Below are 14,763 nucleotides of genomic sequence, written 5' to 3' on the forward strand. Positions count from 1 at the left end.
GTGATTTCTCTCTAGTATGGAGTAGAAGTTTGAGTATTGGGTATATTACTTTGTGTTTTTCCTAGTGTTCTATTGTGGGGTGATATCCTGCCTTTTTTTTACAGTTGATGGACCAGTAATACTTCATTAGTTGCATTGAGAATGATTGGGTGGCTGGAAGTTTAAAAAAAAGAACTACTACTCATGTCACTTTGCACTATTGTTGGATTCAGAGAGAGAGAGAGAGAGACACACACACACACACACACACTCACACACACATACATACAGAGACACCCACAAGGTATGGTACATAGGATCAATTTCAGATCATGGGTCAGGGTTGTTTGTGTGTCATACCGTGTGTGTGTATGACAGAGTGCAGGAGAGAGAAAGAAACAGTTGTGAGTGTGGAAGTGTGGAAGTGGCACATGTTAGCGTGTGTGTGTGTGTGTGTGTGTGTGTGTGTGTGTGTGTGTGTGTGTGTGTGTGTGTGTTTGTGCGTGTGTGTGGAAGTGTAGGAGAGCTGGACCCTGTAGTCTTGTGAGGGAGCAAGTAAGGGGGCGCCACCAGATTGAGCATGTCTGTCCGCGGCCCCAGCCCCAGCCCCAGCCACATTAGCATGCCGTCCTCATTATCCCCCCACTTGTATGTAATGGCAGCGTCTCCACAGAAGGGTCAGGCCTCGGCACGGCTCATCAACCTTCAGACGGGAGGGGAGGCGAGGGGTGGCAGCCAGAGGAATGAGACGCTGACACTGGTCCTCGCTAATCCATCGCCTCCACTTAGCTCCCCCATCATAGCACTGCACTCCTCTCTCACACATATATGCATACACATATATACATTTATACTCTAGCATATATACATTTATACTCATAAATATATATTTATACTCTCACAAATATGCGCTGTACATATAATTCCAAGAAATGTTAACTTATGAAGTGCTTATATGTACTGTAGCTCAAGTTTGTGAAGCCTGTGTCATTAGAAGTCCAATGATTTACGTTGGTTACTCTGTGGGTGCTTTGATAGTCTGTCCCTGAGTTCTTTTATAGGGTTTTTTCCCCCATATCACACTTCAGCCTTTTTACAAGTGATTTCAGTTGGTTGTTTGAGCTTATTTTAAATTCTGTATTTATGAACTTTTTGGTCATGTAATATATATAGAGGGAAGAAAGTAATGTGTGCCACAGCAGCATATGGTATCATGTGTAAGAAGTGTGGACAAACAAATTCTTTAAATGAATAATGAACAAGGTTTCCTTACACTGGCTGCTGATCTAGTACTCATCCCTATTGAATTACCAGTTGATTCACGATTAGGTTAGGTTAGGGTAAGGTTAACTTTATTGTCCCCTCAGGGAAACTGGTCTTGCAGTCAGGTATGCATGAATAACACAACAAATTCACAAAAGACACAAGAAACCAAAAATACACAAAGGACACAGAAGGCTCCATACCAGAAGCAAAAAAAGAGTCACAACTGGATACAAGTTAGCAATCGAATTGCATTGGGGATAAATTAGTGCTTGTTGCCTTATGGCTTCAATGGGCTATAAAGGTCACCCTCGTTTGCACTGGACTGAAGTCCCCATTGTGATGTGCTGTGACTCTGCTGCACTGCACTGCACTGCGCTGTACTGCCCGTCAGCCAGCCTGTGTGGAGTCACTGTGCCTCACGGACGCCAGAGCCCCTAACCCACTCAGCCAGCCTGTGTGGAGTCACTGTGCCTCACGGACGCCAGAGCCCCTAACCAACTCACTGTGCCTCACGGACGCCAGAGCCCCTAACCCACTCAGGCAGCCTGTGTGGAGTCACTGTGCCTCACGGACGCCAGAGCCCCTAACCCACTCAGCCAGCCTGTGTGGAGTCACTGTGCCTCACGGACGCCAGAGCCCCTAACCCACTCACTGTGCCTCACGGACGCCAGAGCCCCTAACCCACTCAGGCAGCCTGTGTGTAGTCACTGTGCCTCACGGACGCCAGAGCCCCTAACCCACTCAGCCAGCCTGTGTGGAGTCACTGTGCCTCACGGACGCCAGAGCCCCTAACCCACTCACTGTGCCTCACGGACGCCAGAGCCCCTAACCCACTCAGGCAGCCTGTGTGTAGTCACTGTGCCTCACGGACGCCAGAGCCCCTAACCCACTCAGCCAGCCTGTGTGGAGTCACTGTGCCTCACGGACGCCAGAGCCCCTAACCCACTCAGCCAGCCTGTGTGGAGTCACTGTGCCTCACGGACGCCAGAGCCCCTAACCCACTCAGGCAAGGGAACCCTGCCGCTCCAGTCACTCTCAGCATGGCCCGCCAATCGATAGAAGTGGCAGGGGATGGATTGTACAGTACTCTGCCCCGTGCTTGGGGCTGATTATTCCCGCCTTGTAATTACATTATCTGAGCCTTTATGCAGAATTGTTCTCGAGGGACTAATTGGCAGAGACATGTTTAATTCATTAATCATTAGCATCAGATTTGACAATTAGAGATGATTGCAGAATTCTTAACACAAGTTAAGTTGCCGTGCGTGCACTGCTATTTGTCGTACACGGCTATCTTTTTTTTTTCTGATTCTTTATTCCCTTATTTGATTTGTCAATTGTCGGAAACTAGAATGTATTATTATAAAGTGAAAGTTTTTGGACCGTTAATAGTTTTGTATTGTAAAAAATGACAGGTTTTTTTGCATTCTAAGTAGCAAATGAGCTTGACAGTGCATGATTCACTGTCTTTTTTTGTGGTGAACTGTAAAATTAACGGCTTCTTTGTTTTTTGCCCCTGGCAGCCTTTTGTTGCTTGTCTGGCTTGGTGTTGTGATTGTTGAATGTTGAATGCCTTCACAGTTGCATGCATGTGTGAAATAGCTTTCAGAAGTGTCATTTTCATGATAAAAGTGGTGCTACTGGCGCCTTCACTGGATGGGGCGTTGACAGGAGTGGGATGAGTGATATGTGATGTTTGGTGATGGTGATGGTGATGGTGATGGGATGCATTCCTATATGCAGATGTATGGTTTCCAGTACAACGGAAAAAGCACTTCCCATACACTTCTGTGGAAATATACATATACTGAGGAAAAATATCAAATGACTGACTTTCATAACAGATTCAAGGTCAACTACAGTTATTTACAGCTGTTTAAATGGTTCCTTTTTTATTATTATTTTGAATTTTTACATGATTCTGATTTTCAAGCATCATGTTTATTTGATTTCACTTGATTTTCCTTCTCACAATATTTCATCAGCAGATAATATCCATGATAGCTGGATCTAGGTGTCTGCTTTATAAACATTTCCAAAACATGAAGTGTTCTTTTACCAATACAAACATCAGTACCATTGTTTCTGAAGCTTCTTCTAACCTTTCTCCATAATCCCCCCTTCTCTCTCTCTCTCTCTCTCCCTCTCTCTTTCTCTCACCCCCTCTTTTCATATTTAATGTGTTGTTTTGCTGGAGCTCACCCCTGCCCCTCCCCCTGTTGCACTGATTTGAAATTGCTAATTTAGCGCGCGCTCCGCAGCACGGCTCCGCGGCTCTCGCTCCCCCTCTCGCTGTGACTGAGCGCCCGCCCCTACGGGGAACGAAAGATTAATATTCCTGGGCCCAACAAGATAATTACTGATACTAATTAGACATGATCATGTGAATTTGCCACACTTATTACTCTCGCTAATGGCTGAGACACATTATCCTTACAAGAGCGCTGCTTGGTTTACCTAACTGGGCCGCTCACGGTTATTAGCCATTGTTAACTTTCGTGACAAAAATCTCAAGTAATTACAAGAGCACAAAAAAAATAATAGGGGACGACAACAGCTTGTATTGTTTGTCATTTCAGGATCATGTTGTTATAGTTGGGAATGTGTGTATGTGTGTTTTTCTTTTTTTAAATTAAGATATCAGGATGTAATTCTTTCATCTCATTTAGTGGCTAGTAAAGACTATGCGTGTAGTAAGGACTTTATGTAATCATTTCTTAGATAAATATCATCAGATCTCAGAGCGTATCCAGCAGGAATGCTGTAATTATGCACTAAGAAGCAGCCCGAGGAGAGACGCTTTGCATGTTGGGCTGTTAGAAATTAAAACACCCTGTAGCCTATTAGTCAAACCGGAGGAAGATTTTGTGGAGGGAGCCATGGCGCGGCAGTACCAGACAGGTCTTTCTGCTGCTCTTCCAGCAATTTATACTAGACTAAAAACCTCTCGCAGGATAGCGCTTTATTGCTCAATTTTAATTGCTCATGATAAAAGTACTCCATATTCACTTGACATTTTTTTAAACATGAACTCTCTGTTCTTGGTTTTGTGTGTGTGTGTGTGTGGGGGGGGGGGGGGGGGGGGGGGTTTAACGTTTAACCGCTAAACAGAATTGTATGGGAATAAACCCAAGCGAACATGCCCGTCAGACATTGGAAGCCCATCCATCAGAGATGTGGCGTTTATGTGTTTTCTGCTCCTTTGATTTATTGTCGCATGACACCATCCTGTACGCCAGACACTTTCACACAGAGTTGGTGACACTTAAAACGCGGGACTGTTTCGAACCCTTATGAAGTCTGTATGACTGGTGAAGTCAGTATGTCGGATGTTGTTGGGGGGTGGGGGGGTGGGGGGGGGGGTACAGGGGGGCAGGCAGCCCAAGAACAGGAGGAGCGAGGACCCCACACGGCACAGCCGGGCCCATGAATTAATAAAAGGCGACGGGCGTCCGCGGCGCTGCCTGATTGGGAGGCAGGGAGAGAGCAACAGCCGCCGCCAAGAGAGATGGATGGCGGCAGTCAGAGGGATGAGGCGAGCTAATTACCGTTCAGAGTGTATCTTGTTAATTAAGGGCTAATTAGAGGCAGACACCGAGAGGGAGGGGAGACTGGGGAAGGGAGGGAGGGAGGGAGAGGGGGAGAGGGGGAAGAGTGCGAACGAGGGAGGGATGCTAGAGGAGGAGTGAAAGAGGAGGGGAGGGGCACTTTACACATGTAGCGGGCGAAGCTGAACACAACAAAAGGTGATGGCCCTGTGATAACAGAGAGACTGGGCTGAAGGGGAGACGAGGTGAGCGAGAGAAGCCAGGGGAACAGCGACACTCAGAGCTGCAGTAGCAGTACAGGATGTGGATGCACACATAAGGACAGCTGTACTCTGCTTCATACTACTGTAGAACGATCCTATCCAGCCTATCCTAAGCTGGGCATGGGATCATATAAAGGGGACACAATCAGGAAGCACAACTGGTTGCTAACTGGTGTTTTAGTGTGTTCAGTGTACTTTTTTTTAAAGTTGTATTATAAAAGATATTTGAATTAATGTATGTTTCTCTTTTAGTACAGTAGTTTTAGTATTCTTAATCAAATATATAGCATCTGAAAATGTCCAGACTTCCCCTCAATCATCTTTAACTTTTTTATGCTCTTTCAATCTCATAAAAAAATGCATTTGTGCAAATGCATGTGGAAAGACATCTGATAATAACGTGTGTGTGTGTATTGCAAATGGATTAGAGCTGATGGCACTTCTCAACTGAAGTGATACAGTATTTACATGGTACAGTATATGATCTCTCAAAGCAGTGCTATCAATTCACATTGTATTCTAATCTCTCTCTCTCTCTCTCTCTCTCTCTCCCTCTCCCTCTCTCTCTCTCTCTCTCCCTCGCTCCCTCCCTCCCTCAGGTGCGCCCCACTCCAACAGCAGCACCTCTCTGCAGTCGGAGCGAGGTGCCGGTGGAGCGGCAGGGCTGGGGGGCTTCGGCGGCAGTAAGGAGGGGATGCACCAGCGCTCCTTCTCCGTGTCCAGCGCTGAGCAGTGGAACGAGGCCGTCATCAACACCAGCGCCAGCAGCGGCGCCGGTAAGAGCCAAGGCAGCAGCCCCCACACCCCATACCCCACCCCACCCCACCCCACCCCACCCCACTCTACCCCACTCTACCCCACACCCCACACCCTACCCCACCCCACACCACATCCCACCCTACCCCACCACACACCAACCCACACCAACCCACCCCACCCCACCCCTCCCCTGAGGTCCAGAGCACAGGGCTGGTTCACTCGCCTCAGCTCAGCTCAGCACACACATCTATCACATGTGTCCAGGAAATGCCTTTTACCGAGCTCAAAGTTTACAGGCATTTTTATAGAATTGTTATTGTTTAAAGATTTTAAAAATAGGTACTTACATATATTGGCCATGAACTTTTCTGATAACTTCAGGCACATAAATGTGCCTTGCCTTAAGTGCTGCATTTAGATTATCAATACTCGACTGAATTTGACCAAAGGTCCTTCCCTATCAAAACTCCGGACAGTTGGGTGGGGAGATACTCTTGATCTTTCTCACATTTGGATGTGACGCCCACACCGTGGGGATGGGATGGGATCTCCTCCTGGCTGTTGTGTGGTGCAGATGCATGCTGATTACACTAATACAGTACTTCAACGGCTCGGGTCACTCCAAACGTTTCCTAGCATGATCGTTAACACTCCCAAAGAATGCCGCAGGACAGAGTACACACACACACATACACATTCACTCTCATGTCCAGTCTCTGCGTCCTCCCTCCCTGGCCTGTCAGAAGGTGCACTTGACTGAAGTCAAATAATACATCCACGGGGCGTAACGGCAAATTCAGCCCCCCCCAACCCCCCCACCCGCTAGCACACCCCCACCCCCGCCTTCCCGCATCGGAGAAATGAATGCTTTTCGGGGGCAACATTCATCACCGGTTATTTCCCTCTCTTTGTCGGCTGGCAGTAAAAAAGCACTTAAATGCACATCAACAGAATAACAGTCATTTCCATGCATGTTTGCACTCTCGTGGTTCTCATTAGCGTCTAGCGTTGGCGCCCCCTCCCTCTCTCTCTCTTTCTCTCTCTCTCTCTCTCTCTCTCTCTCTCCATCTCTCCATCTCTTATCCCTCTTCTCTCTCTCTCTCTCTCTCTCTCTCTCTCTCTCTCTCTCTCTCACTCTCTCTCTCTCTCTCTCTCCCCTCTCCCCCTCTCTCTCGATCCCCCACTCTCTAGCCCTCTATATTATGGTCCCAAGGGCCCTGCTAGTTTAAAGAGTCTCTCCTCCACTCGCGCTCTTTTCCTCTCTTTTTTTTCGGGTTATTTTCCGAGCGTCGCTGGAGGCCCCCTGCATTCAGCCCTGTGGTGTTGCAGACGACTCCACACACACACACACACACACACACACACACACACACACACACACACACACACACACCTCCCCCTCATTTGGATGTGTCGAACAATCAATTTTCACAGAGGCCACCACCGCCACTGCCATCAACATCGCCCTCTACCCCCTTCCCATCAGTCCCCACGCCCCAAAGCAGAATTACTCCCACTGTCAGTGCCCTTAGAAGTGTGTGTGTGTGTGTGTGTGTGTGTGTGTGTGTGTGTGTGTGTGTGTGTGTGTGTGTGTGTGTGTGTGTGTGTGTGTGTGTGTGTGTGTGTGTGTGTGTGTGTGTGTGATGGAGAGGGAGACAGACAGCTCTGTCAAACAGATGACGGGGTCCTACTATCCATGTCAGTGTCCAAGTAATTGCGTGCAGCCGCACACACATATACACACACACATATATACAGTATACTGTATATATACACACATACACACACACACACACACACACACACACACACACACACACACACACACACACACACACACACACACACACACAAGTGTGTATACGTATATATGTTTAAGTATGTACTGCATATGTGATAAGAATGTGAAATCTGGAGCTTTTTAATGAAAGAGTTCATAAAAGTAATGCCCAATTTCCTATTTGCCAAGCAATAGGAAAACCCATCAAAACATTTCTAAACATAATCTGCTGAACAATGCCGTCTTCTTTTTGCAACATTTTTTGTCAGTTTGATATTTGATGCATTATTCATAATGAATGCATTAATGCCTATTTGTTGAAGCCCCATACATTTAGATGTAAATAAAATCCATGTGTTTTGGGCACATATAGAATCAAATGTAAATGAATTGTATCAAGGTTGCTCTGTTATTTTACAGTAATACTCTACAATGTGAGTATGATCAGTATGGGACATTTTCAGCCCATTAAGCAGTGAATGAAATAATAAGCAACAAACATTTTTTTTCTTAATATGTCATGTTAGTCTCTGTTTGGTGCACATTAATATAGTCCATTAACCCCTAGCATAAAATGTCGTACTTTTTTCCATTTGTTTTCTTAATTACTTTTTATGTAGTATGTTTGTCAGGTGTTGTGAAAGCTTACGGAGGTCAATGAGCTGCCTAGTGCAGAGCTAAGAGTAGGAGAGCTGTTTACATGATCGAGTATGTCATTGGGAGTTTGTAATTGATGCCAACATCGTTGGCTAATAATCCATGTGTGTTTATTTATCACTGTGCGCTTCTTAGAGAATTTCTCTGGGATTTGTCTGTCTGCAGTGAACGTAGATGATGTATATTAATACACTAATCTCTGTAATAAGGAGGGGAAAGAAATGAAACAAAACAAGATAGGAATATACAGTATACTGTAGGCATTAAAGGTTTAAAGTAAGTAAAAAAAATAATAAAAGACAACGGCTAGTTTTTAAAATGCGATTGAGCCGGTGCTCATTATGAACACAACCTACACTGCCCTTTATTCTGTTAACCATATAGTGAGGTCTCCCAGATTAAGCTGAGGCGTGTTTTGGCATTTGAATAGCCTTCAGCCAAGCCCCAGCCACCACATTATCCTTGGTGAAGGTTGCAGGTTAACATAAAGTGTGTCTCTTAAATGCGCCAAAAGACAAAGCAAGCTAGATTGATGGGGCTGTCAGAAGTAAAACGCTTCAGAACCATTTCCATGTTACTTAAGGACTGTCCTCATTTGTAAGGCATCGGTGAAATAGCTGGAGCTGCGACAGCGACGTCTCGTGAATATTGAACACGGGTTCTGATTAAATCTGAGTCCCCTGTTGTCATCAGAAGACACCCCTTCATCCGAGCCCAAACAGTGTGCTGAATTAAAGGCTTGCTGACTGCCTCCTAAGGCCTTGTCTGCTTTCCACTGTCTTTGGAAAGCTGAGTGCTGGTGTGTGACCTCGAACTTTCTCTTAAGTGACGAGTTAAGACGCAACTAAATCCAGACTTTTTTTGTGAGTCTTTGGAGCACATACAGTATGCACAGTATGCATGTGTATGGGGTATGTTAGTATGTGCAATGGTGTGTGGGGGGGGGGGGGGCATGTTAGCATTTGCAGTGGTGTGTGTGTGTGTGTGTGTGTGTGTGTGTGTGTGTGTGTGTGTGATACATTTGCATTTTGGTGTGTGTGTATATGTATTTGTGGTAGATTGTATATTTGCATTTTGGTGTGTGTGTGTGTGTGTGTGTGTGTGTGTGTGTGTGTGTGTGTACGCACGCACGTGTGTAGGGCAGCACACGCCTGTGTGGAGCCCTCCTCCTGCCGCGCCTGGCGAGAGTGCGTGTGTGCGAGAGGGAGTTTGATTTGCTCGCTTGGCCGTAATGAAGTTTGACATTTGGTTTGGAGAGAGCAGCCGCGCGCGCTCCTGGCCTTGATTAGTGCACTCTAATTGGCGATAATAAGGAGGAGGTGGTGATTGTTTCAGGGCTCGTTTTTTTTCTTCTCCCCTCTCGCCATTAATTGCAGCCGTTGCCTTTGATTAAGGATCGGGGCCCGGCTCGCTGTGTCAAGGGGGCTCCGTCAGAATCACTGATCGCTGCACCCGCTGCCTCTTGAATTACACTGAAATGAAATGGATCTCCCCCCCCCTTCTCTCTCTCTCTCTCTCTCTCTCTCACTCTCTCTCTCGCTCTCTTTCTTCCATTTCCGCCACCCCCTGCCTCTTCCTCTTTCTCTTTCTCTTACTCTGACCCTTTGTGGCGATGAAAAAGTGAAGCGAACCCAGAAATGAGTTGGCTTTCGCTCATGCCCCCCCCTCCCCCCCATGCTCACCACCACCACCACCCCCCCCCCCCCTCTCTCTCTCTCTCTCTCCCTCTCCCTCCCTCTCTTATCGGTCTTCATCATGAAGCGGGTTTTAAAGTGTCTGCTCCCGCGGAGGTTATAATGTGAGGTAATCACAGGTTAGCTGGATAGCGTTTTTTTCTCCCCCCTCCGCGCCTTGCTGCGCCGTAGAGGCGCGACTCTGCTCCTGTGCATGTGCTTATCACGCCCCTCGCCGCCTCTAGTGCCGCTAATCTCGTAGCAGCCCGCTGATGGTGACGCGGCGACGGGCCCTTCAGTCCAGCCCCGGGCGAGCTGCCCGCCGCCACTTCCTCCACACTGTGGACACACCAGGATGAGTAATTAAGGCCTTCTGGGGAAGTGGCTGAATGAGAGATAACTAGTCTCGTGTTAAGGGACAAGGAGATGGTTGCAGCCCTGCCGTACTCAACACGGGGTCAGGGCTGAGTAGCCACTCCACACTCGTGGCAGGCTCACCCAGACTGGAGGATGGTCTTTTTCTTGAAGTGCAGGCAGATTGAAAGTTACACGTATATAGGTACATGTGGGTTAATATTCACCATTACTTATTTTTTTTTTACTTATTTCAAAAAGTGTACTTCACACCTCACCTTGTGTAGCCTTATAGCTCATACATGTAGATGGTGTTCACTGGGCTACCAAACTATCAGAGGTTTATGTTGCAAATTTTTCCTGATTTTTTTAGTTTAGCTTACTTTAATTTACTTTACGTTTTCACTAGTTACTCTTGTTTTTAGGTCCCCCTCGCTCACCAAATCCACTGTCTGGCCTGATGCAAAGTATGGGTGGCTGGCGGGAGGGAGGGAGTGGCGACGGTTAGCTTGTCCTCTCCTCTCCGACTCGACGCGCTAATCTGAGCAGCGGGGCCATTAGGATGCTTTATGAGCTTGGGGCTCCGCGGGCGTTTTTTCGGGGCAGGGGCAGCATGGCCCCTTTAACCTCCGCCAGAGGCCCCTACAATGGCTCTGCTGTCAGGGAACAGGTTTCCGCCTGGCCCTGGCCCTGCCTCACCATACGGAGGGAGGAGGAGGAGGAGGAGGAGGAGGAGGAGGAGGAGGAGGGTGGTGGGAAGGTGGTGGTGGTGGTGACGGGGGTTGGCGGTGTGGAAGCTGCTCAGGAGGAGCCCCCTCTGCCCCCAGCTGTCTCCGCCAGCTAATGATTGGTCCCGGGGGGGCTGTTGGGAGAGGAGGCGAGCAAATTGAAACAGACGCTCCTGCCGCCGCCGCGACGATGTGTGTGGCAGCTGTGGGCTGCGCCGTGCCACTCAAAAAACGGCAGAAGCGTTTAGCGGCGTTTAGGAGTCATGAATTTCAATGATGAGCACGGAATTTCAATTATGCCCTCGGTATTAGTGGTAGAAGCAGTAGGAGGACCCGTAGTAACCATTCTTTGTAATAATCATGGTAATCAAACAGGTAACGATGGTGTAGTGATAAGAAACAATGAAATGGCAATTATTGTCACCTCAATGACATCACAGTATTTTAATACGATAATGATAACAATAACAAAATAAGTCATTGTGGTCCCTCCCTCGTTTGAAGAAAATGTTTTCAAATTTGATCCTTCCCTTGCTATTTTATCCCTCCATCAGATGCAGTAGCCTCATCACTGTAGTGTCATTTTCAGAATATCCCATTTGTGTGTTATACATCTATAGTAGGATAGCTTACTGTTTGCCACTCGATGTTCCCCACCAAGTTGTTCAAAGATGTATTCTTAGATGGACTCTGATTTTGTGTGTGTGTGTGTGTGTGTGTGTGTGCGTGTGTGCAGACAAAAAGAATACTTTCATAGAGTGTAGTGTGTATGTCTGAAGTGTGTGTATGTGTGTGTGTGTGTCCCACTGGCTGGCGTTAGCCCACGCACCAAGCTTTAGCGCCCAGAGCTAGTCACGTCGCAGCAGAGCTGGGCACTTTAGCATCCCCTTGCCTCCCGCTGTGCCCATCTCCCAGTCCTTAAAGACCGCCACCGCTCCCGCTCCCGCTCCCCAAAGGTAATGACCAAATTAGGCCTGATGTTGTACACTGGCTAATGGCCGTGGATGCCATTAGAATATTTGTGAGTTTGCTAGCAGTGCGGCAGACATCGTTCCCAGAGCCCCCACGTCCCCCACACCCTACCCCCCCTCATTCACGCACACACACAGACACGCACCCCAGGCCCATGGAGATGAATGCAGTTTACCACACTACAATGAGCTTTTGATGCCAAGACAATGGAGGAGTCTGCCAGACCCATGGACATGCTAGGAGTGTGTGTGTGCGTGTGTGTGTGTGTGTGTGTGAGAGAGTGAGTGTGTGTGTGAGAGTGTGTGTGTGAGAGTGTGTGTGTGAGAGTGTGTGTGTGTGTGTGTGTGTGTGTGTGTGTATGTGTGTGTGTGTGTGTGTGTGTGTGTGTGTGTGTGTGTGTGTGAGAGAGAGAGAGTGACTGTGTGTGTGCGTGTGTGCGTGCGTGCGTGTGTGTGTGTGTGTGTGTGCGAGTGTGGGAGAAAAGAAGGGAGCAATATGGCCGAGGGGCAAGATGGAGGGGTGGGGGTATTGGTAATGGTGTCTGGAGGGGACAGGAAAGTGATGTCCAAGTGTCAGGAAAAGGTGGGGGGCAGAAAAATGCCCCATCCTCACTGAGCTGACAGCACGCGCATCCACACACACACACACACATATATACGCACGCGCACACATACACACACACACACAACGCACATCAGAGAAAGGGAACAGGTTAATGTCACATTTATAAAATCACATTACAAGAAACCAAACGTCCATTATGGCCTCTGTCAGTCTGCAGTGTTCCTATGGAAAGCTCCGGCCCTGGGCTACCCTAAATGGCCATCTATTACCCCCACCCCTCCACCCCCCAGCCGCCCAGCGCACCCTCTCCACCCCTGACTGTGTCTGCGCCCTCGGCGCATCTCTGCTCCGCTCCTCTGCTGGGTGCAGGCTCGCCTCCGTCCCTTATTTGGGCATCACTTCGGTCAGGAGGGCGATTTGAGGAACAGTAGTTAGATGTACAACAGAGTTCTGCAGGGGGTCGGTCTGAAGTAGGGGTTTGGAGTCATGCTCGGCAGTTAAGAGACAGCGGCACGGTGCCAGGCTGGACAGCTTGTCACTGATGCTGGTGTTGAAATGAGGTGTTTGCTGAAAGTACAGTAGTTGAAAAATTAGCGTTTAGTGATCATGATGGGTCAAAATGAAGTGGTCTTTCGTGTGTTGTGTGGGTTATTAAAAAGTGTCCACAGTCGTTCAAAATCACAGAAAATCTCTAAATGTCGATCTGTCTGTCCCTCCCTTTGTCACTAGCCAATGGCATGGCAGACCCGCTGACGTGCAGTGCCGGGATGGGCAGTGCCACCAGTCCCAAGCTGGAGCCGCCCCCGTCGCCTCACGCCAACCGCAAGAAGCATCGGCGGAAAAAGAGCACTGGCATCACCAAACCAGACGGGATGTCCGCCGGCACTGAGGGTAGGTACACGCCAGGCCTGAAAGACTGAGGAGCTCACAACGCAAGCGCAACAGACACACTGTAGTCACTCAACTCTATGCTTGCTCATATGTTTTCATCTTCTGTATAGTTTGATTCTTAAAAAAATGATGTTCATTCTTGGTGGGAGAACTGAATGCCTTTAGCCAAGCACACTCAGCCAATACTAAGGGATATTCTACAAAACAAAAATCACTTTCTGACAACAACTCCAGACATTCGCTACAGCATGTTCACACTACCATTCTTGGAGGGCTGCCAAATTTTAATCTGGCACGGTCCTTGCTTTGTTGATTACACCCCCGGGTGCTATTGGCAGCCATAGGTCAACAAAGTCACGAGATAACACAATAGACAGAAGGACCATCAGCAGAAGCACCTTAGAAGAGACAATGCTCATGTGCCACTCTCACTGATGCCCATGATCCATCATGTTGATAGATTGTTGTCATTCAGTGACAGTCAGGTCTCATGCCCTGCGAGAAGTGTCCGTTTTTCTTTCACATTGCCAGTCAATTAAAGGACACTATTCATCATCTCCACCGTGATAACCACTCTTAATTGGCTGGAGGATCCACCATTGCTTCTTTTTTGCCCACAACCCCCAGCCCCCCTCCCCCCCATTTCGCTCCCTGCCCCCCAAAGCTATTTGGTGTGATGTTCAGACTCCTCAACGTGTAATTATCCAGTCCATAATGTGTGTTTAATTTTATGTCTTTTCATTTAGTTTTTCTTTATTTTTCTTGCAAATGGTGTTTTGATGCTTTGAGGTTCAACCAACCCCATGCAGGTCTGCGCGCTAACATAGCGCTGCTAGATTAGCATGATCCTGTGGGAGCCCCATGTTGTCTCCTGGGTGCACAGTCTGGCCCCCTGTGCAGTGTGTGTGTAGTCTTTACCGGCCAGAGTGGGGTGGCCGGCACACACAGGACACGGGTCAGTTCTGCTCACATTTTTCTGATCTCCGGGGAAGCTGGGATTGTGTTGCATGTTGAGCCCCCCCCCCCCCCCCCCCCCCCATGGACCAAGATGATGGCCACGCATTTGCGCTTGGTGGCGACCATCTGAACGGTGGTCCGCTGGGTCCTGAGAGTGACTGATGGTGAGCATTAGGGGCTCCGGGGAGCGGGCCGGGTTCTGAGTGGATTCTCGTCGCCACACTGTGTCAAGGAATCAATTGGAAAGGCTATGAAGGGACTAGGGATGCCGAAACAACCCACCCCAACATTAGTTCTGACCCATTTAGCGTGCAATAATTGACGTTCATCAACGGCCCGGTGTCCTGCCTCAGTCTGCCGTCAGAGAGAGAG

The 14,763-nt window shown here is 48.2% G+C and overlaps 1 protein-coding gene across 3 annotated transcripts in view; it reads left to right on the top strand.

Moving 5' to 3' along the window:
• Positions 1 to 14,763, top strand: part of agap3 (ArfGAP with GTPase domain, ankyrin repeat and PH domain 3) — a 131,903-nt gene that overhangs the window by 91,376 nt on the left and 25,764 nt on the right. For all 3 annotated transcript variants that reach the window (XM_062527254.1, XM_062527260.1, XM_062527245.1), the window contains exons 12-13: positions 5,656 to 5,832; positions 13,273 to 13,434. In XM_062527254.1, coding sequence (XP_062383238.1) covers positions 5,656 to 5,832; positions 13,273 to 13,434 — 339 coding nt within the window. The remainder of the gene's footprint in view (positions 1 to 5,655; positions 5,833 to 13,272; positions 13,435 to 14,763) is intronic.

Source organism: Sardina pilchardus, chromosome 2, assembly GCF_963854185.1.
Source record: "Sardina pilchardus chromosome 2, fSarPil1.1, whole genome shotgun sequence".
Lineage (NCBI taxonomy): Eukaryota > Metazoa > Chordata > Actinopteri > Clupeiformes > Clupeidae > Sardina > Sardina pilchardus.